General features: G+C 40.3%; 1 protein-coding gene and 1 long non-coding RNA gene across 6 annotated transcripts in view; one reads left to right on the forward strand and one right to left on the reverse strand.

Annotated features, from left to right (window-relative positions):
• Positions 1-3,046: 3,046 nt before the first annotated feature.
• The window catches only part of LOC136310315 (uncharacterized), a 33,016-nt gene continuing 8,230 nt past the window's right edge, over positions 3,047-27,832 (forward strand). The window contains exon 1 of the long non-coding RNA XR_010726549.1: positions 3,047-3,303. This is a non-coding gene — a long non-coding RNA (uncharacterized lncRNA). The remainder of the gene's footprint in view (positions 3,304-27,832) is intronic.
• SAMD9L (sterile alpha motif domain containing 9 like) lies at positions 8,414-27,537 on the reverse strand. Of its 5 annotated transcripts, none has more exons than XM_066238180.1 (4): positions 26,927-27,537; positions 22,771-22,899; positions 22,143-22,220; positions 8,414-13,868 (listed from the first exon to the last, which is right to left on the reverse strand). In XM_066238180.1, the coding sequence occupies exon 4, from the start codon at positions 13,849-13,851 to the stop codon at positions 9,106-9,108; it is 4,746 nt and encodes a 1,581-aa protein (XP_066094277.1). In that variant the 5' UTR covers positions 13,852-13,868; positions 22,143-22,220; positions 22,771-22,899; positions 26,927-27,537; the 3' UTR covers positions 8,414-9,105. The 5 variants fall into 5 exon arrangements, with proteins under 5 accessions (XP_066094277.1, XP_066094273.1, XP_066094274.1 ...); XM_066238176.1 differs by having other exon boundaries at positions 8,414-13,872; XM_066238177.1 differs by having other exon boundaries at positions 8,414-13,872; positions 22,771-22,975.

Here is a 27,832-nt window from a genome sequence, read left to right on the forward strand (position 1 = left end):
ATTTTGTTTTTTTTTTCTTCTTTTTCAGCACTCAGAAGGGTGTGGGCTCAGGGATCCAGTCGGTGTGGCCTCTGTGTTCGAAAAGTGTGGTCTGTTCCTCGGCTCCCCACCCCTGCCTCCACTGCTGGTACCTTGGGCATTTGGGCTCAGGAGCTGCTGTTGCCAGCCTGCCGTGGCAGCTTCTGCTGCTCCTTGTGGGCCCTCATGTGCCCGCTCAGACCTCCCCTGAGGTTGCCCAGGTCCCAGCCACCGCCGAGGGCAGGCTCATGCCGCCGGCTGGATTGCATGTTAGCTCGGATCTCCACAGTGGCCCACTGTGGCTTCCACTACCACGGGTGACCAGTACATGCCCATTTGGACAACTTTCACTGTTTCCTGGGCCTCAGCTGCTGCCAGGAGCAGGCCCACACCAAAGGCGTGATTGTGCATGAGCTGGGACCTCAGCAACAGCTGCCCTGGCCTCTACCTCACTGGGTGGGCCTGCACACAGCCACTCGGACCACCTCTGCTGTCCTCCCGGCTCATGCCCCCAGCTGGCCTGCATGTTTGCTTGACCTCTGCAGTGGCTGCTGCGGCTTTAGCCTTTGCCAGTGGTCCTGCGCGCTCGCCCTGACCGTCCTGGCTCCTGCAGCTGTGCCTCGCCACCACCGGCCTACCCACCCCCAACAAGCACTCAGCAGCATAGGGGGGCTGTGTAGCTCAGACACCAGCACTACTTGTGTCCCTAATGTGCTGCCTGCCTCTAAGTGCCTCTTTGTTCTGATTGGAGCAGGAGAGCCTCCAGTGGGCAGGGTAATTTCTTCCCTTTGCTGGTGTTGCTGCTCTGAGGAAAAATGTTGTTCACTTTAGGTTTGGGGCATGATTCAGCCCAGGGGTTAGGGTGTCTATCCCTCCAAGTGTCTCCCCCTGTGCCTCCTGAGACCACACTCTCCCCTGGCAACTCCAGTCCTCCCAGCACTCCCCACTCTCGGAGCCCCGGCCAGGTGGCTGTTAGCGACGCTCTCTGTACAGTCCCTTTAATACAGAACCTGGGTCTGAGAGTTCTGTCTTTTCTTCTCAAACAGTATCAAGGATCCTTTCTCAGCCAAATACAGTTTGTTCACCTCTTCCAGGCTCCAGGGCTCTAGGCTGGGACTCCAGTTCTAGGGCTGAGGACCCACAACCCACAACTTGCTGGGCACTCCTCCCCACCATGAGAGTCCTTCCGGGCCAACATTTGCTCCCGGGAGTGGGGCAGCCCTTTCCACATCTCTGCCTTTCCTGCCAGTCTCAGTGTGGGTTCTTTGGTGGTCCTTGGCTGTAGAATCTTAGTTTAGTCCAAAGTTGGTCTTTTGAGATGACTGTTCTCAAAATTAAGTTGTAATCCATTTTGGTTCTGGAATGTGGGAGTTGGAACGTCCACCTACTTCGTGGCCATCTTGTCTCCTTTTCTATGTTTAAATTTATAAAAAATTTCCAAGGCTTTGTTAAAATTCGCACCTGAAGCATGCTCTTTAAGGTATGGTAAATCTCTGTGTCAGGCTACTGTGCTGGTTTCATCTCACCTGGCTAGTTTAGGAATAAAGGAATCATGATACTCAGCACATCAGTGTCAGAGTTGGAGGCTGCCAGGCATCACAGTCTGACACCCACCCCCGATCTGTGACTAACAGGTGATTTGGTATAACTGATACCCATAAAACCTGGCCCAATGTTAGAATGTCTAGTATGTTCTCACCACCTTAAGAGTAGTCAGATGTGGCAAATGTTTATGTTTTTACAATATCTGTAATAAGCATCATTTTAGAACTTTCAAGATAGCCAGCAAAATGGATCTACTTAATACACATTGAGCAAGCATTTAGAAACTTAATACAGGTAGGTGGTTGAAAGACCAGGTAAAGTGACATTATGAGAGTAACATATGAATATTGTACCTACCAGGCAGATCTTGCTCCTTTGCACACAATTGAGATACCTTTTAAATAATAGACCACATTGATATTTCTTGTTAATTCTCTAGCTACAGTGGTACCTTGATACACAAGCACTTTAAATCACAAGAAATTTGGGAGATGAGCAGTCACTTGTGAGATTTTTTGCTTTAAGTCACAAGTGGATATCGCAATCACGAGTGTTAGTCAAATAAGTTTGTAAAATTTGTATTTTTTTAGTTTCCTCACTTTTATTGTTAAAAATGGTGCTGAGCAGCCACGTGTTTTCTTGCCCTCAGAGCAGGGCAATTGATTGCAAATTGTGGATTACCTTCCTGCTTGGGAAGGGCCACTGTTATGCTATTGTTGGCTAGAGGAGCGGTTTTGGCACTAGAAAAGTTTTAAAAATGAGTGAAGAAGAAGGAGGAAGAGAAGAAGCCATGGTGGCAGAGTGAGAGCAGAGAGGATGCAGAATGCTGGAGGAGGAACCAAGATGGCAGGCAAAGAGAGAGAAGCCAAGATGGCAGGGTGCTGAGAGAAGCCAGTTTGTGCAGAGAGGAGAAGGAAGAAGGTGTGCATATGGGGAACCAGAGATGACTGAGACTGGTGGGGCTTTGATTCTAGGAAAAACTGGAGAAGATTCTCCTGGTTGTGAAACCAGAGGATGTGTTAGTGGCTTTGGGAGCCCTGAGTGTATTTGCTCTTTGTCCGATATGAGTCTTGAATAAAGAAATGGCCCACCATTTTTTGCCTCCACTGATTCTTTACTGTCTGCCTGAATCTAACGGGAACCTGCATGTATGTGGCCACGACGGCCACGAGTACTGGCCATACAACTGGCGTAGTCTGTGGCAGGATTCGGATCACATTGGATTCAGATCAGTATGGAGCCACCACCACCCTTGAGGGGTGGGGAAGACAACTGGTTGTTGTTATGGTTCCCCATGGTTGTCCTTATGGGGACCAAAGTCTGGCTGATTTTTACAGCCCTGCGAGAGGAAACTGAGAGCTCTGTGCGAGAGGCTGCCTGAGGCCTGTAAACCAAGGAGCGGAAGGAGTTGGAATGGCCATGGGGGAAAGAGATGCAGATCCTGTAACTGGAGCAAGTGCTGGAGGAGGAGGCCGACCGGGTTTGCAGTTGCACCTGGAAATGGAGCAGTCTCTGGAGAAGGAATCACAGGTTCGTGAGTTGCAGTTTGCCCTGGAAGTTGTGGAGAGCCGGTAGCTGCAGGAGCCTAGGCTGGAGCTGTGCCAGGGGACTGGCTCTGAGTCAGCAGAAACAGGCGTTTCCAGCTCCTCTGCTGAGGATGAGGCGACTGGGGCTGAAGTTGCCGTCTGAAGACCCCAGAAGGTAAAAGCCCAGCAGCAAAGAGTACCTACTGAGACCCTGGTAGGTTTGCTATGATTATGGGACATAGGGATGGATGGCAGCATGCTCTCTGGAGCAGAGGTGGAAATGTTGGCCACCACTGCCACGTGCTCCCCCTTGGGGCAGCATCTTAAGAGCTGCCAGGATGGCAGGGATGAAAGGGGAGGCCTGAGGCCCCATGTGTGTGGACTGACTCTTGGACTGTGACCAGAGGGGGCACCAGCTCCCTTGTGGATGGATATATGGCTTTTGAACAATATGAGAGACTTTGATGGAGGGGGCAGCAGGTCTGTTTGAAATTGTATGACTTATGCTGTTGCTGTAATTTGTTTGTGCAATGTGCCTAATTCCTTGCACAGGAATGCCTATGGTGTGAATTGCAAAGTGAGCAAAAGGGGTGGAATGTTGTGCAAATGAGTTTGTAAAATTTGTGGTTTTTTGAGTTTGCTCACTTTTATTGTTAAAAATGGTGCTGGGCAGCTGTCTGTGAAACTGCTAATTAACCTTCCTGCTTGAGAAGGGCTGTTATGGTAATGTTTCCTCCCCACTCCGCCAGTATCTTTGCCTGACCTTGAAGGTAAATACACTTCATAAACCAGTTTATTTCTTTACATTCTCTCTTATTATGTATATATATATGTATTTGTTATTTATAAAGTACATTTTCTTATTTAAAAGCATATAAAAAATTTGTGTGTGTTTTTTGGGGACTGGAACAGATTAATTGTATTCCCATTAATTTAAAGGGGGAAATTTGATTTGACACACGAGCAAATTGAGTCACAAGCTCAGTCATGAAATGAATTAAATTCATGTGTCAAGGTACCATTGAATTACTAATTTTTCTTTTTAGATGGGCCTGTAAATCATATGCTATGACTCACTTTGAATGCTATTTTCCATTTTTCTAATACTGTAAGAACAAATTAAATCTTCCTCTGGCTACTTATACTCATACACACTTTCAGTTTTTGAACACATGAGGCTCTTTGAAGAGGATTGACTCCCTTCAGGAACTGGCTGGTGGCTTGTGAGCATCAGATATCACATTGTCAACTGTCCTGGAAGGCCCAACTTTCCCACAGGAAGTAGGCATGTTTGGACAAGAATCTCTATTCCATATAATGTTAAAAACAAGCAAACAAAAAACCCTCAAAGATTGGTTAGACTCAGAGCATGTGGGTATGCTTTATTTACCTAAAGGTTATACGGCTTTAAGCAGAACTTTGAACTTTGATTTTAAACATTTCTTCCTTATTGTTACATATCTCTGTTAAGAGTTTATCTGGTAACTTTTAGAACTATTCACATGATTATAAATCCCACATTAGGTGCATATTTCATATCATAGGTATGCCCAGACTAATATACCAGTTATCCCTTCAGAGGAGAGGGTACCAAGCTTAATATACGTTTAATTTTCTCTGATTTAGTCTCTTTGTTTATCTAGTTATGTTTTGAGGAAATGTTGAAAGCTTTGCCAATATGGGAAAATAGAATGATTATTCTTCAAGGGATTTGGTGATGTGAAGGGTCTGTATTGATCCACCCCTGATGAGATAGTATTGATTATAAGGAGACTTCATAGTACTCAGTAGAAGGCAACCATGTTTAAAGATGTTCTGCCTCTTAGATGACTCATTCATATTTGATACTCAGCAACACTATTCTCTCTCAGAAAAGAATGAAAAAATAAAGCATTTCAAATTGTTTGAAGAAACATCTGAGATGTAATTTTCTTTTCTCAGTTTATACTTAATTTGGGCATTAAATTAACTATAAAAACTAAAAAAAACTATGTTTTGTTTTGATCTAACTGTTCAGTTCCCTGTTACCAATGTGATAATTTGTTTTAACTATTGAAGAAATAATTGTTTTTATTTCAAAACATACAAATTGATATAATGTAACATACCTACATGTGAGGATGCATAGTGGAAAAGGGGTAAAGAATATAGTGTGAGAAAACTCAGGTTGTGTGATTAGAAGAAGAGGCTTGAATTAGAATATCAGTAAATAAGTTCCTTTAACCACAGACTAAAATGGAACAACACAGGTAGCTGTTATTTAAATTCCAGGAGGCCTAAGCAAAGCTGGTAAAATACACCCTTCTTAGATCAATAAAACAATATTTATTGAATGCTTTATTAAAGTAAATTGTCTTTAATTACTGTATAAACAAAATGTGGTCTATCTATACGATGAAATTTTATTTGACAACAAAAAGGAATGAGGCACAACATGGATGGACCTTGAAAACATTATGCAAAGTGGGAAAAGTCGTTCACAAAAGACCACATATTGTATGACTCTAATGATAGGAAATGTTCAGAACAGGCAAATGCATAGAGAGAGAGTGCTTGCCAGGGGCGATGGGAAGAGGTGATGGTGATTGACTGCTAGTGGGTGCAAGGTTTCTTTGGGGTGATGAGAGTGTTCCCAAATTGATTGTGCTGATGGTGCAGATGATATACTAACAAACATTGAATTGTATACTTTAAATGGGAGAATTTTATGGTATGTGAATGATCTCAATAAAGATGTTTAAATTGCCTCCTAATAAGAGCCTGTTGAGTATCAGGTGCGTAACTTAGGCTGTCCGGTTTAATCCCCATCAGATACTTGCAAATCAAGTTTATTTTCCTCATCTTACCAGTGAGAAAACCTGAGTTCTAAGTTACCTGTGTGTACTAATTCGATGAATGACAGGCACAGTTAGGCTAGCATAAGCCTATATGTTTTCTAAATATGAACTTCTCCATTTCCAAAGTGAATTACCCACCAGTGTAACCGTTTGTTCTGCTGTTATCAGTTGTGAGTTAATTTACCTATGTGGGTAGAGCTGCTGGTTTATGGACTAGGTGGAGCCCTGAGCAGGCTGGAGATAAGCTGAAGGCACCAAGTCCTCCTGAGTAAGGAGCTGAGGAGAGGAGTTGTAGAATTAACACGCAGTATCACAAATATTCAATCCAATAGCCAATTCAGTTTACTTTGTTTTCTCCAGTGGCAATTCAGAAAAATAGAGAAAAGAGAGGGAGTTTGAAGACAAGAATCAGTTTTAAATTATTGTTTTTATTTTTATTGTACATCCCCAACAGAACTTGGATCCCAATATTTTTAAATATAGATTGTGAAATGGATAAACTAGAATTTAAAGCTAAGTTTTTCTGTATATAGACCTTTGAAGAAAGGCTAGCTAGGCATTTGTTTTGGGAAAAGCATTTTAATGGGCTCTTTGATTCTAGAAAAGTAAAGCACAGAATCTCTTCTGAATTAGAGAGTTGAACTTCTTCATAATAACGGAGAAACCTTGTCCTCATTGGGGTGGGATGACATCTCTGCATATTATATTTATTTTCAGAAAAAAACATAATTCTTCCTGGGGAGCTTGGAGGGTTTGTAGCCCAATCTCTGAGTTGAGGATTTATGTTTAGGGGTTGTCTCATCTGGGAGAGTTGAGCAAGAGCCAGTCTACAACATGGCTATTGAAAGTGGAGAGTAAGGAGAGGGAAGCCCCTTAAAAGTCTTGGATAGGGGCTGAGCCCATAAACTCTAAAGATAGTCAAGGATAACAGGAACAGGTAACAGTTTTTCTTCCTTCTAGTATATTCCTTTTTCCCCTCTTGCATCTGCCTTTATTTAAGTGTTGCTAAATACTGTAGCCCGATCTTAGCTGAGGTATGAAGGAGTAAGGGACTGTCCTGTGAGCACTTTGGGGAGTGCAACCCCTTAGGAGAGCCTGCTACCAGACGGACAGGTGGACTTCAGAAGAGTGAAGCAGTAATTTGGAGCAGGATTGGCAGTAGATGTGGCTTCTGGCAACAGGGATGTATGTTTGTGGACCATGAGACCCTGATAGGAAATAGACATCTTGATGACAAGAGAAATGGGTTTGAAGCCTGGAATGTCTAAGTTATGTTGTAAGGAGATGTAAAGTAATGGATAAATAAATATCTATTTGTTAAGTAGTCAATTTAATCTATATTAGCATGTGTTTCACTTCATAGGCAATAGATATCTCTTAAAAATCCAAGCTCTAGAATAATGTTTGAGGCTGTTCTGGCTGGTGTAAGTCTAGGAACAGGCTTCCAGATGGCATTCCGGCACTGGAAAGTTGAGAGCACATATTGCCATGAGGAAGTCGTCCAATCAGGCAGCGGTTACAGTGGTCAAGGAAGACGTCCAGGTGGTTGGTTACTTGAACTGAGTTGTGATGGAGAAATCAGAATAGCTATTTTCTGACAGTTAAATGAATATAAGGGAATATTTTCCAGAGAGAACAAATTTCATATAGCACAGGTTGAGAAGTAAAGAGGGTAAAAATTGAAGCCAGGGAGATGAGTTCTGAAGAACAGGTGGAAATAAGACTGTGTTGACAGAGACAAGAATGGACCAAGAAACAGTATCATCTGTAAATGGGCTCAAAAGGATGGATGGAATTCAAGCTTGTGACTAGTTGGTTGTCTTCTCTCTCCTCCCTCCCAAGCAATGAATTGAGAGAAGGGCAAGGAATACAAAGATTTGTGTGTGTGGATGGGTAAATGGAGGGTGGGAACAGAATATTTACCTCTATGTGTATTTTTTTTAATGAGAGAAGGGGAGACAGAGAGACAGACTCCTGCATGCACCCACGCTGGGATCCACCTAGCAAACCCCCTACTGGGGTTGCTCTGTATACTGGGGCCATTGCTCGACAACTGAGCTATTTTTAATGCCTAAGATGGAGGCTCCATGGAGCCATCCTCAGCATGCAGTGCCATCTTGCTGAAACTAATTCAGCCATGTCTGCAGGAGGGGAGGAGAGAGAGAGAGAGAGAAAGAAAGAGAGAGAGAGAGACTGAATGAAGAGGGAAGGGATGGAGAAACAGATGGTCACTTTTCCTCTGTGCTCTGACTGGGAATCGAATTTGTAACATTCACACACTGGGAATGCTCTACTACTGAGCCAACTGGCCAGGGACTCCCAGTATATTTTATTGATACCAAGATGAGGTAAGTGGTACTCTGGTGTGGATCTCTGCATCTGAGTTTATAAACCAAGGAAGGGCTTTCTTTTCCATATCCATCTTATTTAAATCTCTGCTTTCACAGTGAAGAAATAATTCTTAATTCAGAAAATTCATAAGAGTGATAGAATTAAAACACATTTTATTGACCTGTAACCAGTAATGATGTGACCAGTGGACATTAGTTGAAACTTTAAAATTAGATATGTTAGTCTGAAAGCTCATGTTTAAAACATTAAACAGTTGACTCTACTGTGTGACAAGCTGTGTGTATAAACATGTTTCTCACCCCTCCAAGGCTTATAAGTTATTTGGGGAGACAAAAGCAAAAATATATGATTAGAAGTAAACCAGTAATGCCATCAAAATGCCATAGGAGTAGGCCCTGGCCGGTTGGCTCAGTGGTAGAGCGTCGGCCTGGTGTGCAGGAGTCCCGGGTTAGATTCCTGGCCAGGACACACAGGAGAAGTGCCCATCTGCTTCTCCACCCTCCCCCCTCCTTCCTCTCTGTCTCTCTCTTCCCCTCCTGCAGCCAAGGCTCCATTGGAGCAAAGTTGGCCCCAGTGCTGAGGATGGCTCCATGGCCTCTGCCTCAGGCGCTAGAATGGCCCTGGTTGCAACAGAGCAACACCCTAGATGGGCAGGGCATCGCCCTCTGGTGGGCGTGCTGGGTGGATCCCTGTCGGGCGCATGCGAGAGTCTGTCTGACTGCCTCCCCGTTTCCAACTTCAGAAAAATACAAAAAAAGAAAAGCCATGGGAATAGAGGGAAAAACAAAGATAAATCTCAGTAAACACATACGACTTAATATGTCTTCTTAAATAACTTCAATATCATATGCTAGAGGACCTTCAATGGAAAACCCCAGGTAGAAGGATACTCTTTCTATGTTTCTACCACTTCTGAGTGGACCTGAATAAACAGATGTCACTGGTATTTTTATTTTTTCCTTTGTTCCATATTCAATGGAGATGTTCTTGCCCTCAGCCAGACCAGTGAGACGACGCAGGAGGTCTTTGACTTTCTTTTTTTTCCACACATCTCCACTCTGCCAGAAAGAATTTACATCTTTTACTTTACTGAAGTGCTGCTCTATCTCGGCCTTGTGAACAAGACTATTGAGACCCCTCTTATTCCCGAGATAGAAGAGTGTGCTTGGCTGCCTGGACCTGCACATCCTCCTGTACTGCCTGTTGAAGGACCTGTGTAAGGAAGAAACATACTTTTCCATTAGTTTGGCATCTTCATCTAGCTCTTCATTTTCTGGCCAGAACAGGAGGCAGGCCAAGAAATAAGGGTCTGGATATTGATGGCTTTGTTCTGTGTATTGTAGCACTTCTCGGAGCAGTTTTTTAAGATTGTTAAATGGCTGAATGAACTTGGAGTTGGGTTTTAGACAATTGAGAATGATGTTGGCCAAAATGAAATTTTGCTTTTCCTTTGTCAGCCGTTTATTTGGATTTTGCTGCAAAAGGAAAGCATATTTGTTCACTATACTTTCCATAATGTCTGCAGCCTGTTTGTGATTCGGATTAAGATATTCTAGAAGTCCAGAAAACCTTTCTGCTCTCAAAGCTTCTAGAGCTTTCCTGCAGTTCTCTTGGAGTAGGCAACTCTCTTTGCTTTGTAATAGACTCGGATCCAACTGGCAGAAGAGGTCCACGTATTTTTTTATATAATCACTGATTTTCTTGCTTAAAAAGATCTCCACTGTTTCTTTTTGGATATTCCTTGATTTCAAAAGGCCCATATAATCAGAAAAAAAGTCAAAGCATTTTTTCATATCTGATTGTAAATTTTGTAAGTAGGATGTGAATTTGCTAAGAGCCGCACAATAATTTTTTGGATTTGTGGGAATATTCCCCTTTCCTGATAAAAATTCTGCCATAATTTTTTTAGATGATTCATTTTCTTTGTGGAAACAGGGAGTGAGCTGAAGAATCTGAATAGCATAAAGGCCAACTTCTATTTCACCCATGAAACCAGCTGTATTATACATATCATATTTCCTTTGGGACTTCTGTGGTGACCAGGTCGCTGTTTCATAGTCTTTCGTATCGGTTTGCTCTTGGGATATTTTGAAAGCTCTTGATGCATTTTCAGCAACTTCTAAGAAATGTGTTAGATCATTAACAGTGATATCCCTACGGTTTTTGTTTTCATCGAACCACCATTTGATTTTACTTTTGTAGACCTGACCAAGTGTGTCTGAGATATAGGAATTTTTAGGTGCTCTCTTTTTGGCCTCATTTGCCCACTCCAGAGCAGTGTCAAAGTTCTTCTCTTTAATGTAGAAATGTCTTGCTAAGGCCTGACAAATAAATGCATTTTGTGGGAATCGGATACTTCCTTCAGTCAAGACCCTTTCAACTTCATCATTCCGTAAAGCTTCAATTAACGGAGAAAACAAAGTGTCTGTTTCGTCTCCATACTCTTTGCGCTGTCTTGTAAGCAGAAGAGTTTGCACGTCATGTTGAAATTTGTCTCTTCCTATTCCAGAAACAAAGAATAAGTTCTCTTTTAATAGCTTTAATGTAATTTGGCACTTATTCAATTGATAGCTTCTTTCCAGTTCTTTTAGACAGCAGATGGCAATCAGAGGGTGAATGATACGCACACCTGTGTATCTCCCGTATTCTGCAACTTCTGTGTTTACCAGGAGTGTAGAATAGGCTCCCATCTTGTCTTCGAGGCTTTCTGGTTTCCAGGGCGTACTAGTGTATATGATTCCCAAAAATATTTCACATTGTGACACTGAAATGGTAAAGTCAGTAACATAAGTGTTGAGCAGAGCCAGGAAAGAAATGAGTTGTGCTTCCTTGCTGTCAGTATCCAGTCCTTTTAGGATATTCTTGACTACATTTTCTATATACATTTTATCAAAATTTCCTTTCATGATCATGAATGAATAAAAGTTTTCACAGTTCTTGTGTTGCTTTTCAATTTCCTCCAGTTTGGCCTCAAAAGCTCTTTGTTCCTTGGGAGAAAGCTGGTATTTTAGTGCAATACTGTCTGCTAATATTGCATTTTCATCGGGATTCTTGGATCTCATGCAATTTAAGATAGTTACCAGTGTTTTCTCATATCGCAAACCCCTCTCTGCTAAGATGAAATGGATTGTATTCTGTAGAATGTGGACAGTTTCCTGTTCTTCCAAGTCATCCACTAGGAGAAGTACAGGGAAGTAATCCTGATGGCTGTTTGCCTTGTAGGTAATCAACTTTGTTACTTGTTCTCCAATTTCTTCAAAATCAATTGCTTTGTTTTTTAACACAGCACATCTGAAGTCTTCCTTTAGGTCCCAGAGAACATTCATAGCCAATGTAGTACCCCCACAGCCTGGATGATGATAAAGATTGATAATTTTTACAAATGCTGGTTTAGAAGACTCTGCCTGACATATCAGATCTTTAAGTTCTTTATAATTGTCTCTTTTGACAAAGGCTGAAGTATAGTTTTCAGAAGAAAAATAGAAGTTCCACCAGGATACTTTGCCACCTCGATAAAAGTGCTCTTCTTTTGTTTTCTTAAATTCTTCGAATTTAGATTCATTTTTCTCGATATCTGTGTCTTTACACTGATTTGCACAGAGAATTTCCAGTGCAGTCAAGATATCCTCTTCCTTTTTCTCTAGGAAAACTGAGGACAAACCCCTGGAGGGCAAAATCCTTCTTGATGACTCAGTGACTGGTTTTAGTTTAAGGATAGTACTGTTTATCAATTCTAAATTCAAAGTGGAAATACTGTGCTGTGTTAACTCATCTGCCATTATCTGTCTTACTTGTAGTAGATCTTTCCATCGTTGATAAATGTGTGAATTTACACAAATACACAATATATTGTCCATTCCATTGAAGGCTTGGTAGAAAGCACAGAAGGTTTCAATGAGTGGGTCTCCTGGGCTTTCCACTGGAGAGAGTAATAGAAACACTACCAAAAATTTCCCTCTTCTCATTAGATTTTCATCTATGAGAAATAAAATCACTTTCCTGACTTCAGAAGCTCTTTCTTTCTGCCATAAATATGGTTCGAGAGGCTTATACCTCTCGTCTTTCAAGTCTGACCTGCCATTGCAGAAGATCCAGCTGGTCTGATCGTAAAGGTTCAGACTAGAAATCTTCTCTCTTAGAGTAGTTGTATTTTCCTCATACTGGTTTGGAAAGTGAAGGTTTGCTACTCGGCTTTTTTGGTAAGCTTTGGCTGCTCCCTTGCTCTCAGATTCAGGATCAAACTCCAACACAGCAAACCATCTAATCTCCTTTAGAAAATCGAAGTTCTTCGTTTGGTTTGGATGGCATTTATTTGTTACAAGAATGTACTGATTGTAGTATGAATTATCCAGTGACTCTCGGTTTCCTATGAGAAGTTTAACCAGCTTTCGTCCTTCACTCTCCATCCTATGTGCCTTCACCTCACATTCTTCTTCAGCCTCTTTTCTAGATGCTGCCAGTGAATTTAGTTTTCTAAAAAATGTTTTGAAATCCACATCTCGTTGCTTGACATTGGCCAGGATATCCTTAGAGCTTGCGCCATCTCTCACAAACAGTGAAATATCTTGGTTTTGTTTCCATGTTTCATCTTTACAGTTTTGCATCTTAATGTAAAAATACTTTTCTTTACAGACAGAGTATTTTGGAATAACGTCTACTTCAATGACAAATCTGTCAGATAGTGTATTGTTCTGTAGTAGGACTTCCACAAACCTTGGCTGTCGAATGCACTTCTTGGCTTCACTAATGTCACTGTCTTCAAAATACTGTTTGATCATTAGATTGAAGTGGTCAATGAAGGCTTCTTTACTGGTGACTTGCACACCAACAATTTCCCCGTGGGGTTTGTCCTTGACCCCAAAATGGATGGTGCCATTGGTGCGTGAATTCATACAAGCTGATGTGAATCGGAAGACTTCATTGCTAAATTTCATCTTAATGTCCTTCTCTGTGGCATTTTCTGTATTTGTGAAGGCTTTGAATTCATGTACTGGGTCTATTAGATTGAGTGGTCCTGTTTCAGGTTGTAGAACATAATGTTCTATGTAACGATGGCTGCAATGGAAGTGATCAAAAGGATATGGTATACAAGTCAACTGTTCAGGTTTTGGCTCATTCTTTCTTTTGTCTTTAGCGGTCACTACTTCATTTAATGCATTTTCTTTTACAAGAACTTGTTCTTTGGTATCTCCGATCTCTCTGAGATTATGATCAGTATTGGGTGGCATTGATTGCTTCTCTTCTTTTTTTGTTTGTTGTTGTGACTTTTTATGGTGTCCTTTTTTGGAGGGTTTTGTAGGATCTAATTGCCCAGCATCCTGATTGTGATTTTCAGGGAAACTATTATTCAATTTGTCATACGTACGTTTTATCAAAAGTGCTGGACCCCGAGGTAGTCCCATGTCTCTAAGGTCCTTTTCACTTAATTCCTGCAGGACTAATCCTGTCACTTCTTCATTGAATAGAATCTGCCCGTATTTCTCATCAATCTTAAGGTCTTTGATTATCCATTGTTTCACATGCTCTTTGTTCCAGTCTTTGATCATCTCAGGTAGATTTACTTGTTCACTCATATCGCAGCTGCAGCCTTCTTCCTTGGAAAAAGTAATACAAAAAGTATTTTAGTGTGATACTTTATCATTAAAGTCACACAGTCCATTATGTATATAGTTTAATCTAAACAGCATGTACAAAATAATTGTTCAAGGATGATTCTTAAAACTGCTTAGTACTTAGTTTTACTGTTTTTATTTCTGATGAGTGCCCTTGATTCCTAGATCCCTGTTTGGCAAACTGTGGCTCATGAGCCACATGCGGCTCTTTGGCCCCTTGAGTGTGGCTCTTCCACAAAATACCATGTGTAGGCGCTACCTCAATAAGCAATGTACCTATCTATATAGTTTAAGTTTAAAAAATTTAGCTCTCAAAAGAAATTTCAAGCGTTGTACTGTTGATATTTGGCTCTGTTGACTAATGAGTTTGCCAACCACTGTCCTAGTGATTATAATTGTAATTATGAAGTTAGAATTAGCTGTTAACTGGGGTGACATATCCCTTTATCATTATAATAATATTCCCTTTTAAGCTTAAGTTGGTGAACATTGGTTTTCTTTGTAACTCAAAACCAGAATCTTAAGTAATAAAGAAATTGGTTCCCATATTGCAAAAAATCTTTAAAATAGGAAATTGGGTAAGTGGAGGTGGAAAAAAAATAGGAAACTTCATTGTATGTCAGAATAATGGTGGTGTGAGAGATACTCCTGATCTCTTCCCTTGAAATTTCAACAAATTGAACAACTATAATGCAGTGAAAGAACCCTAGCTGGGCTCATAGAATTACCTGAAACATTCATGCACTGAATGGACTAAAGGTGGGACAGGTTGAGAAGGGGGGCAGAAAATAAAATGCATTTGCGGTTGGCTGTGGGGAGGAAACAAACCCTGAGTGACTGGTTTGTTTGTTTGTTTGTTTCTCTGCTGGACTGTAGGGAGGAGGGAAGCTTGGGCTGTCTGGGTTTTGTCTGAAGGGTACAGAGAGGGAAACCTGGAGTGAGTGGGTCTTCTACTGCTGGGAGGAGTGGTGAGATAGAGGGACAGAGGGGGAAATAAACCAAAGCAGCCAGAGCATGGGGTCATGTCCCTGCAGTTAGCCTGCAGCCTGCACTTGGAAAAGACAAAGAAAACTAAAGTGCATCCCCCACCCAGCCTCTTAGATCCCACCTCCCTCACTTTGTAGGTATGGAGAATGGCAGAGACAAACCCCAGAGCTAGCTCTTTAGAACTACTCTCTGCTCTGAAAAATAGAGGTGCTCCACATCTGGTCCCCAGGGTTGTTGAAACGGGGAGGAGTTCCTGGAGGCCTGAGATCACCATAGCTAGAGCTGGAAAATTATAAAGCTGAAGCCATAAAGCCGAAGCTGTAAAGCCTTCACAGCTTGCCCCACCCACCAGTATGACTGTGGCCTTGCTTACATCATTATGACAGTAACATCTCAGTGGTGAACAGCTCAGGAATTTCAGAGCTGAAACTTGTAATATAGCAACACCTACTGGAAGAAAAACAGTAACCACAAAACCAAAATTTATTTTTCCTTTATTTCCTCTTTTTTCCTTCTTATTCTTGTTTTCTCTTTTGAATATCACTTTCTTTAATTTTTATATTTTTTATTCCTTGTGGGTGTTATGTTTGTTTTTTATTTTTTTGATTTTTGTTTTGTGTGGTTATTCTCTTTTACTTGTTACTATTTTTAAATTTTTATATTTTTATTTTAATTTTTCATTGTTGTGGGGGTTGTTTTTAGGATTCTGAAAAATAACACTCTCATTGCCATCAAGGAAGAAGAAATTGAATACCATGGCTACACAGGACAGAGACATAGTTCAAAAAGAAAATGAAAAAATCTCCAGAAAAAAATCTTCATCACATGGAAACCTTGGAATTAAATGATAGAGAACTCAAAATTGAAGTTCTGAAAATATTCAACGAGATACCAGAAAACACCAACAAGCAACTTATTGAGTTCAGAAAATGAATGAATGGACAAAACAAATACCTCACCAAGGAGATTGAAACTTTAAAAACAGAGATGAAAAACTCAATACATGAATCAAGAACTCAGGTAGCAAGTTTAGCTAATAGAACAAGCCAGATAGAGGAAAGAATCAGTGACATTGAAGACTAGAGATGCTCCAGAGAGAAGAGGAAAGACACTCATGAATTTAAAAAATAAGAGAGCTCTATAAGAATTGGGTGACCCATCAGAAAGAGCAATATAACAATAATGAGTATATCAGAAAAGAAGAGAGGAAGAAGAGAATGGAGAACCTATTCAAACAAATAATTGATGAGAGTTTCCCAAGCCTATGGAAAGAGTTAGAGCCTCAAATATAAGATGCAAATAGAATACCGAGTAACTTCAACCCAAACAGACATACTCCAAGGCACATTGTAATAAAATTGTCAAAAATCAATGACAAAGAACAAATCCTCAAGGCAGCTAGGGAAGAGAAAAACATAACATATAAAGGAAAGCCCATTAAGTTATCATCATACTTCTCAGCAGAAACTCTACAAGCCAGAAGAGAGTAGAACCAAACATTCAAAGTACTGAAGGAGAGGAATTACCAGCTAAGAATACTATATCCATTAAAGTTATTCTTCAAATATGAAGGAGAAATAAAAACTTAAAGACATATATAAATTGAGGGAGTTTATCACCAGAAAACCCCCTTTGCAGGAAATACTCAAGAGGGTTATTCAACCAGATACAAATAACAAAACAAAACTGCAAGTAAAAGCTCCAACAAAGTCACAATAAAAACAAGGATAATCTGTGACAACAATACATAAAAAGGGGAGAGGATAAAGATCTGCAGTAGCAAAAAAGGATGAGTGCAGGAGAACTCATAAGACAAAAAGGACTCTTGTACATATGGAAATATGGCTCTTAATAACCTAATGGTAACCACTCATGAAAAAGACACTACTGAAATACACAGTTCAAAAAAAAGAAGAAACAAGAGAAAGAAGTATGGAATACCACCAAACAAAAGCAACTGACAGAAGCACTAAAGAGAAGGACCAAATGAGACATAGAAGTACCAGAAAACAAAACAAAAAATAGGTATAGGAAATCCTCAAGTGTTAATAATTACCCTAAATGTAAATGGACTGAACTCACCAATAAAAAAGCACAGAGTAGCAGATTGAATCAAAAAGCAAAACCCAGCCATATGCTGTCTTCAAGAGACACATCTAAGCTGCAAGGACAAAAGTGGACTCAAAGTGAAAGTTTGGAAAACAATTTTCCAAGCAAATAATATCCAAAGAAAAGCAGGGATTGCCATACTCATATCTGACAGTGCTGACTTCAAGATGACAAAGGTAATCAGAGACAAAGATGGACATTTCCTAATGACACTATCAAAAATACATAACACTTCTTAATATATATGCACTGAACCAGGGAACACTAAAATATATACAGCATCTACTAACTGATCTAAAAATAGAAGCAGGCAAAAAATACAGTCATACTTGGAGATTTCAACACACCATTGACAGCTTTAAATAGATCATCCAAATAGAAAATCATTAAAGAAATATCAGCCATAAATGACACTCTGGATCAAATGGATATAAAAGACATTTATAGGACATTTCATCCCAAAACATTAGCTTATAGATTCTTCTCTAGTGCACATGGAACCTTCTCAATGATAGACTATGTGTTGGGTCATAGAACTAACATCAGCAAATTTAGGAAGATTGAAGTTATACCAAGCATATTTTATGATAATAAAGCTTTGAAGTTAGAATTCAACTGTAAAAAGGAAGTAAAAAAAACTAGAAAAATGTAGAAATTAAACAACATGCTTCAAGAAAATGAATGGATCAAAGAAGAAATAAAAGCAGAGATCAAAAGATATTTACAGACAAATGAAAATGACAACACAACATATTGAAATTTCTGGGATGCAGCAAAAGCAGTAATAAGAGGGAAGTTGATATCATTACAGGTTTATATCAAGAAACAAGAGAGATCCTAAGTAAACAACCTAACATCACAGCTTTAGGAACTAGAAAAAGAAAAACAAAGGCAACCTAAAGTCAGTAGAAGAAAGGAAATAGTAAAAATTAGAGCAGAACTAAATGAAGTAGAGAACAAAAACACTATAGAAAAAATTAATACAATAAAGAGCTGGTTCTTTGAAAATATTAATAAAATTGACAAACCATTGGCTAGACTAAGTTAAAAAAAAAAGAAGGACTCATATAAACAAAATCCAAAATAAAAGAGGAGAAATTATCACAGATGTCTTAGATGTACAAAGGATCATAGTAAAATATTATGAAAGATTATATGTCACCAAATTCAACAACCTAGAGGAAATGGATGCATTCTTAGAGCTATACAATCTTCCTAGACTGAGTCACGAAGAAGTGGAAAACCTAAATTTACCTATAAGCAGGGAGGAAATAGAAACAACTATCAAAATCTCCCCCAAAACAAAAGTCCAGGACCAGATGGCTACACTAGTGAATTCTACCAAACATTCAAAGATTTGGTACCTATCCTTTTGAAAGTCTTCCAAAAAATAGAAGAAGCAATAATCCCTAACACATTTTATGAGGCCAACATAACCCTCATAACAAAAACTGGCAAGGACAACACAAAAAGAGAAAACTACAAAACAGTTATCTCTAATTAATACAGATGCAAAAATCCTAAACAAAATACTAGCAAATCAAATACAACATACATTAAAAAAATAATACATCATGATCAAGTGGGATTCATTACAGGAGCACAAGGATGGTTCAACATATGGAAATTGATCAACATAATACACCACATCAAAACAAGGGGCAAAAATTATATGATCCTGTCAATAGATGCAGAAAAGACATCGATGATACAACATCCCTTTATGTTTAAAATACTCAATAAAATAGGAATAGAAGAAAAGTACCTCAACATAATAAAGGCCATATATGACAAACCATCAGCTAATATTATACTAAATGGTGAAAAAATGAAGGCTTTTCCTCTCGAAGCTGGAACAAGACAAGGCTGCCCACTCTCTCCACTCTTATTCAACATAGTTCTGGAGGTTTTACCAGAACAATTAGGCAAGAGAAAGAAATAAAAGGCATCCATATCAGGAAAGAAGAAGTAAAGGTATCACTTTTTGCAGATGACATAATCCTGTATATAGAAAACCCCAAAGACTATACCAAAAAACTAGTAGAAACAATAAACCAATAACAGTAAAGTTGCAGGATACAAAATCAACATACAAAAGTCCATTGCTTTTCTATATTGCCAACAATGAAATTTTGGAAAATGAACTACAATAAACAGTTTCTCTTACAATTGAAACAACAACAACAAAATAAAATAGGAATAAACAAAGGATGTGAAGGACCTATATACTGAAAACTGCAAAACATCATTGAAAGAAATTGGAAAAGACACAACGAGATGGAAAAATATTCCATGTTCATTGATTGGAAGAATCAACATAGTTAAAATGGCCATATTACCCAGAGCAATATACAAATTTAATGCAATCCACATCAAAATCCCAATGTCATTTTTTAAAGAAATAGAACAAAAAGTTACCAGGTTTGCATGGAACCATAAAAAACCCCAAATAGCCAAAGCAATCCTGAGAAAAAAAAGAAGCTGGAGCTATCGCACTACCTGACTTCAAACTATACTGTAGAGCCACATAATCAAAACAGCATAGTATTGGCAGAAAAACAGACATACAGAACAATTGAACAGAATCGAGAGCCCAGAAATAAAACTACATATAATTATATATATGGACAAATCATCTTTGACAAAAGAGCCAGAAATATACAATGGAAAAAAGAAAGCTTCTTCAATAAATGGTGCTGGGAAATTTGAAAAGTCACATGCAGAGGAATAAAACTTGACTACAGTTTGTCCCCTTGCACATAAATTAATTCAAAATGGATCAAAGACCTAAATATAAGATCCAAAACAATAAATTACATAGAAAAAAATATAGGTACTAAACTCATGGACCTTGGCTGTAGAGAACAATTTATGAATTTGACCCCAAAGACAAGGAAAGTAAAGGCAAAAATAAATGAATGGGACTATATCAAATTGAAAAGCCTCTGCAGGAAAAGAAACTGACAACAACAACAAAAAATAGGCAGCCAACTAAATGGGAGATACTTGCAAACAAAAGTTCCGTTAATGGGTTAATATCCAAAATATATAAACAAATATATAATATCACAAAACTCAGCAACAAACAAGCCAATAATCTAATTTAAAAATGGGGAGAGGACCTGAACAGACACCTCTCCCAAGAGGACATACAAATGGCCAACAGATATATGAAAAGATGTTGATCTTCATTAGCTATTCAAGAAATACAAATCAAAACTACGAGATACAACCTCACACCTGTTAGATTGGCTATTATCAACAAGACAGGTAATAACAAGTGTTGGAGAGGCTGTGGAGAAAAAGGAACCCTCGTTCACGCTGGTGGGAATGCAAATTAGTACAACCATTATGGAAGAAAATATGGTGGATCCTCAAAAAGTTAAGAATAGAACTACCAAATGACCTAGCAATCCCTCTACTGGGTATATACCCCAAAAGCTCAAAAACATTGACACTTAAAGATGCATGCAGCCCCATCTTCATCGCAGCATTGTTCACAGTGGCCAAATCATGGAAACAATCAAAGTGTCCCTTGATAGAGGATCGGATAAAGAAGATATGTACATATATACTACCCAGCTATGAGAAATGATGACATAGTGACATTTATGACAACATGGATGGACCTTGAGAACATTATACTGAGTGAAATAAGTAAATCAGAAAAAGCTAAGAACTGTATGATTTCACACATAGGTGGGACATAAAACTGAGACTCATGGACATGGATAAAAGTGAAGTGGTTACCAGGGAGAAGGGATGTGGAGGAGGGGGAGGGCATAGGGTAGGGATAGGATGCAAAGAGGGACAAATATAAAGTGATGTAAAATAATTTGACTTCAGGTGATGGGTATACAACATAATCAGCAGTTCAAATGCTGTAGAAATGTTTACCTGAAATCTATGTACTCTTATTGATCAATGTCACTCTGTTAAAGTTAATTTTCTATATAAAATTAAAAAAACTTTTTTTCATAAAAAAATAATAATGCTACAGTAAACATGGGGGTGAAGATATCTTTTTGAGATAGAGTTTTTGTTTTCTTTGAGTAAGACCCACAAGTGGAATTGCTGGGTCATATGGTAGCTCTATTTTTAATTTTTTGAGGAACCTCCCTACTGTTTTTCATTGGTGACTGCACCAATTTAAATTCCCACCAACAGCTCCCAGTGATTCCCTTTTCTGTATATCCTTACCAACACTTGTTATTCTCATCTTTTTGATAATAACCATTTTAACAGGTGTGAGGAGATTGTGGTTTTGAAATTTCTTCATTTTGTAATCCGTTAGACCAGAACCAAGTCCAGTTTCCCAGTCAGGTGGTCATAATGAGTGAGAGAGGAGTTTATGTTTTTTAAAGAAAGGTTAGATTTATGTTCTTCATCCAGCAGGCACATCACAGCAACCCGAGCCCCAGTCTCCTCACACCCCTTATTAGCTTTGCCATCTCAGTTCCAGTCCCTGCGGGAACATGCTTCTTATACAGGGTTTTCTGTCCTGGTTCTCAGGGAGCCAGTCCTCCAAGGGGCTCAGGGTCACCCTCTGCTGTGTTGACTGCTCTTGCTACTCTGGGCAGATGGAGTATCCTCTGGAGGTGTTTTTATCACTCTCCTCAGACACTCTGTTCACATATTAGGCAGTGTCTTATCTTAGCCAGGGTCCTCCAGCATTCAATAAGCAGCAGCACATGAAGGATTTCCTGTTTATCAGCCACTATATGCCCGGAGACACTGTGTGCTGGCATATGTTTTAAACACAGGGACCTTTGGATTTGTCAAGAAGCTACCTAGTATAAATAATGAGGGAGCAGTTGTGATCAGGAAAATAAAGTCATGATTAAATTATGTCTCCTTTTAGCCCACCTGTTTTCCCATTCATGGTGTAGGAATTGGACCAGAACCAGAGTTGTCTTGGTGGTGGTTGTTTTTGTTCTACTTCTTTGCGTGTTTAAAGGTGCTGCTCTGGTTGGATCTGGTGGAGAAGACCTCCATCTTAACTCCCTTATTCTGTGCTGGGACCATTTTCAACCCCAGAGTTCTCCTATGAGTACTTAATTTCAGGATCTACTCCCTGAGGACTGTAATTTTCTCTCTCAGAGGAAGGCTCAAACCGGTAGGGCAAGCGCCAGTGCCCAGCCCACAGGAGATCTTACCTCCAGGAAAGAATTCTTGCACTCCTGGCTGGAGGCCAGCTGGTCCACGCCCTGCTCTGCTGTTCTTCAGAGCTGAAACTACAAAGCAAGTTAGTTTCATTTTACAAAGGACACATTATAATTATGTATTTCTTTGTATAGTCTCAGTATAAGCTAGTTATGAAGGAAAACCTTAAATAAAATAATTAAAATTTGGAGGGTTTAATCTTTAAGTGTAAACATTTACTATCATTTTGAGTTCAACAGGACAGTTTGGCATAGTGGCACCTGGCTACAATTTTCCTCACAGTTTGGTATGCTTCAGTTCCTGATCTTCTGATCTGTATTTTACTTAACTCTTCGATCCAACCACAGAGCCTTCCACCTTCAGAAACACTACACCTGCTTGTGGGAAGGTTTCTTTTTTAAAGAATTCTGCAGTCAACTTAAGTTACATCTAGCAATGTGTATGTATGAAATCAGTGAGATTTCTCATCCGTTTTAGAATTGTTTTGTTAGAAATAGCTTGCGTACACTTGAAAATATATTCATTTTTATAGTTCTGATTATTTTTTATAATTACTGTTAAAAAAAAACAGCTTTTAAAGAAAGTTGATGAAACAGACATCTTTAATGATTAGAAACTTACCAAGGCTTTTGTGAAAATGTCCACTTTTTATATCAGCAACTTGAAATAGGTCTCCATAAAGCTCTTTGATCTGGAGCTGTTAGATTAGTTGCCTTTCTTGAGAATTTGCGAGTTGTGCCCTGGAAAGCCCTACAGGAAGTAGAAATGTAGGCAGAACAGACCCAGTCCTTTTATACTTGTGCCTGAGGATGTAGTTACTGAGAATCTGTTACATCAAAAAAATTATGTCACAGCAAATTAAAATGCAATTGATTGGATTGTTGCTTAGGAACTATTTATTAACTATTTCCCCCTTAACTTTCTACTATGAAAATTTCCAAACAGAAAATTTGAAAGAATAACAAAAGAAACATCCTTCACCTAGCAATCTCTTCTATATTTAAATTTTTTTTTTTTTTTCCATTTTTCTGAAGCTGGAAACAGGGAGAGACAGTCAGACAGACTCCCGCATGCACCCGACCGGGATCCACCCGGCACGCCCACCAGGGGCGACGCTCTGCCCACCAGGGGGCGATGCTCTGCCCATCCTGGGCGTCGCCATGTTGCGACCAGAGCCACTCTAGCGCCTGAGGCAGAGGCCACAGAGCCATCCCCAGCGCCCGGGCTATCTTTGCTCCAATGGAGCCTTGGCTGCAGGAGGGGAAGAGAGAGACAGAGAGGAAAGCGCGGCGGAGGGGTGGAGAAGCAAATGGGCGCTTCTCCTGTGTGCCCTGGCCGGGAATCGAACCCGGGTCCTCCGCACGCTAGGCCGACGCTCTACCACTGAGCCAACCGGCCAGGGCTATATTTAAACATTTTTAATAAAATAAACAAGCAACTACAAATATGTTACATGCATTCTTTCTTTCTCTCTTTCCACATTCCACATTCCATGTGGAGCAAATCTTACAGGTTTTATCTTCAAACTGTGTCTAGCATCTGGCTACCAGCCACCACCTCCTCCACTGCCACCTGGTCCAAGCCCCCACCTTCTCTCCCTGGATTATAGGAGTGCCCCTCACTAGTTTTCCTCTGCGGTATTGATCCCTTTGGGGCCTTCTCAAAATGGCAGCCAGTGAGCCTGTTCAGCTGTAAATGACACACTGATATCCTATTGACTCCCTCCCGGTGCCTTTGCAGTTTGACTCTGAAAGGCCAGCTCATTATGAACTACAAGGCCTCCCAGGACCTGGCACCCTGTCCCGTCAGGCCCTCTGACTTGTATTCTGTTGCATCCACCGGGTACAAGAACAAACGTCAGAGATTTTCAGGAGTTTAGATGTTACTTTATTGGCCAGTTTAACCTGCGCAGGGGTGAACTCCCAAGATGTCCGGAGACACCATGCTCACAAGGAGCTGCAAACGGAAGCCACGCCTGGCGCTTACAGCCAGGTCTTTATATATCCTAAGTGAGCAAGCATAGTACAGAAGCAGATGTGACAGTTAGCTATTGGCTAGGGAGGTTGCACGCAGCATAGCAACAGGGGCCAGCATAGCAACAGGGGCCGGTTTTAGCTTAGTGGCGAATTTCAAACATAAACTTCTGATAAGGGTCTCTGACCTTCTTTGTTCTCAGCCTCAGCAGGGCCATATCAGCACTCCCTGTTCCTTCAATAGTTACACTCTTGGCAGCCCTAGCGTATCAGTACTCCCTGAATCTAACATAATTCTCTCAGTGAATCTGGGTTCCTTCTGCTCCAGCAGGCAGCACCTGCTCCTGCTCTGGCACCGCACCGTCTCCTCTCCCTGGAATGTCCTGGAAACCTGCTCGGCTCTCGGCCACACTTCCCTCAGGTCCTTTATCAAATGTCACCTTGTCACTGTCACTTCTTGGCCAGCCTACAGGAAAATATATCTCCTCTCACATTTCCTGTTCTTCTTCCATCTTAAAGAAAACCTACTCAGGGCTTACCACAATCAGTGCATATATTTTAACCTGTCTGTCTGTTTACTTTCTGTTCCCTCCGTCGCTCTGTGTGCCTCCTGAGAACAAGAACGCTGGTGCGTTCTGTTCACTGTCTGACGGTGCCTAGCTCACAGTAGCTTCCTGACAAAAGCTGGTTGCATGACTAACATATTTCCCTGGAGTAAGTAAAAGTAATGAAATTTTGAAAACCCTTGAGTTAGCCGTGTCTGTGGGTCAAAGGATGAGGGCAGTTATTTCATTTGGTTTACATTCCAGACAGAAATCTGGAGAAATCTCTACTTCCTATGCGTTAGACCAGAACTAACTCTGGCTTCAGCCATGTGGTGACAAAGAATAAAAAGGAAGTTTTACCAAAAGCAAAGGGAAATTGACAAATGTTTTCTCCTGCAGTCCTTCTAGGTAGCCCCGTTTCTGAATACCCCTTAGCAGTTTTCTGCTCTGTCCGTCAGTGCGGCCATACTCGTCCCGGCTCTTCCCCAGAGGAGGGCCCTTTCTCCTCCAGGTCCTCGCACACAGCCTCAGTGTCTCTGCTGTTTCCGCCAGCTGCCTCTGCTCAGGGAAGCTGATCCTGGCGAGGGGCTTCCCCTCTGCCCATGCTTAGGTCTGATGCTACAGTTCCTTCCCTTGTCCAGAGTCTTTCAGTAATTTAACCATTCACCTCTCCCAGAATATCCTAGTGATCGAGAGGACAGAGCCTAAATTTTCTCTTTTAATTTAACCAGTGATTATAATATTCAAACGTGGGTCAATATTCTAGAAAGGAAGCAGGGCATTTCCACTGCAGTCCATGTCTTGTTTCTTACAGCTCTTTGGCCTCTACACAGCTACTGCCTCGTTGTGAGCTATTGTCTAATGTAGGAGATACCTCAAGGGGCACTTTGTGCCACCTAGTAGGTGACAGCACCCTCTCAAACTTCCTTTTGTTCAGATTCTGCTAACAGATACCAGGATGATAGAAATACTCTTCTCTAGTAAGGTTACTGACATTTATTCCCCCAAACTTGGAGCTTTCTGATGGGGTTGCAGGCAGGGGACATGACCCCCTCCGCCCTTAAATGGACGAAGGAATATCGACAGACTAGAAGTTCCGGATCACCTTCCCCCAGACAACTGGACTGACTCACCTGGGTGGGAAGGTATCTTGTGTCAATACACTAAACTCTTCAAAAATAGCCTTGGACTGATAATGGTCAAAGGTTTCTCATCTCCCTTCCCTGTACATGGTAATAGTTGTGAACATATAATGATTTGAAACTATTGTATTCAGCAATACTCTTTAAATAGTTTGTACTTTCTCAACTTTAAGAGAATCTGCATATATATTGTTGGAGGTTAGAAAAAATTAAAGTTTTTATGACTGGTGTGGACAGATTTTGAGAGTGACTTGACATAACTCTTGGCTTCCTAGGGACCCTCAGCTTTTTGTTCTGAAACAATCATGAACAGATATCTTTTTATTAATAATAGCAACATTAATTATTGGCAAAGGAGCAACAGGGTACCATTGTCCAGCGGTTGCTCCAGTATTTTCTCTTTAGATACTGCAGACGTGCCAAATTATCAGGGCCCTTAGGGACAAGCTCTGGTACCCTCCCACCCTCATCTCAGGGGGTTTCATTAGCACTCCAGATATTGGTGCCCTGAGGAGTTCTGCTCTGCGGGACTGTTAGAGTTGACAGTAGGGGAAAGACCATCCGGAATCCTGGCTCTCCCAGGAGAGCTGCACGCACACTCCTCTGGTGGCCTGACAACTGAAACTACACATGAACTAGTTAAGTTTCGTTTTCCTGAGGTTGTTTTCATTTAGTTTCTAACCAGGTTACTGTATGAGGTGGATCTGAAGCAAATACACAGAAAAATAGCCTCTGCAGGTATCTTTGATGAAATGTAAAACTTTTAGTAACATTTAAGTTATGGAAGACAGAATTTTGCATAATTGCACATGACCCTTGGTTTCTTTACGATCGTTTATGTATAATTCTGGAATGTCTTTGCATTGTTTCTCTAATCGTCTTTCCCACTCTCTACACAACCAGAAACACTCTCCTCCTCTTAAGTACACTTAAAAAGTTAGCCTCAGTTAAATATAGCAATATATATTTATCCATTCATATATCTAATTAATTTCAGTATTTTTACAAGTAACGATTTGTGTACAAGCACATATATTTACATAAAATGTACAGCTGGCATTTAAAAAATAGCTGTTCCTTCATAAGCATAAAAATAAAATATGATTCAGCAACTTACCAGGATTTTTCTGAAAACTTCCTCCTTTTATATCAGAAACAGTTGTTTTTAACCTTTGTTTTCTTATTCCTCTTCTGGTGGCGAGGAGACAGATAATTGTAAGGACCTTTTTAAAAAGAAAAGGGAGCCAAGAAGCTGTAAGTGTTGTGGCCTGCGGATGCCCTGGCTCTTCTTGAGGGTGTGAGCGGCAGGCAGGGGCAGAATGAGGAAGTGGAAATACAGAGTTTCAGTTTTGCTTGGGAACAGATTTAATTGGATCTAGAAGATTGCAAAACATTTCAAAAATGACATTGCAAAAACTGTCAATTAATTTGAACAATTGCTTAGAAACTTCACCAGACAGAATTTTAAGTCATTAGAATAAGAAACTGGGGCGGGGCGGTGGGAGGGGGGAGGATCTACAGAAAAAAGGAAAGAGAAATACTGAGAGAAAATTAAAATCTCAGTGTGATTCAGCTATGGGCTGAATTGTGTCCCTCAAAACTCACATGTTGAAATGCAATCCCCAGTACCTTAGTTTTTGGAGACAGGATGTTTTTTTTTTTTTTTTTTTTAATTTCTAATCTAGGTATGAAGTCTTTTTTTTTTTTTTTTTTTTAAGATTTTATTTATTCATTATAGAGAGGGAAGAAAGAGAGAGAGAAAGAAGGGAGGAGGAGCAGGAAGCATCAACTCCCATATATGCCTTGACCAGGCAAGCCCAGGGTTTTGAACCAGCAACCTCAGCATTTCCAGGTTGACACTTTATCCACTGCGCCACCACAGGTCAGGCTGGAGACAGGATCTTTAAAGGTAAAGTAGGGAGAGTGAGTTCATCAGGGAGGGTGACTTCTAATCTAATATGACTGGTGTCCAGGTTAGAAGAGGAGATTGGGACACAGGCACATACAGAAAGACCTGCTGAGG

This window comes from Saccopteryx bilineata, chromosome 7 (assembly GCF_036850765.1).
Source record: "Saccopteryx bilineata isolate mSacBil1 chromosome 7, mSacBil1_pri_phased_curated, whole genome shotgun sequence".
NCBI lineage: Eukaryota > Metazoa > Chordata > Mammalia > Chiroptera > Emballonuridae > Saccopteryx > Saccopteryx bilineata.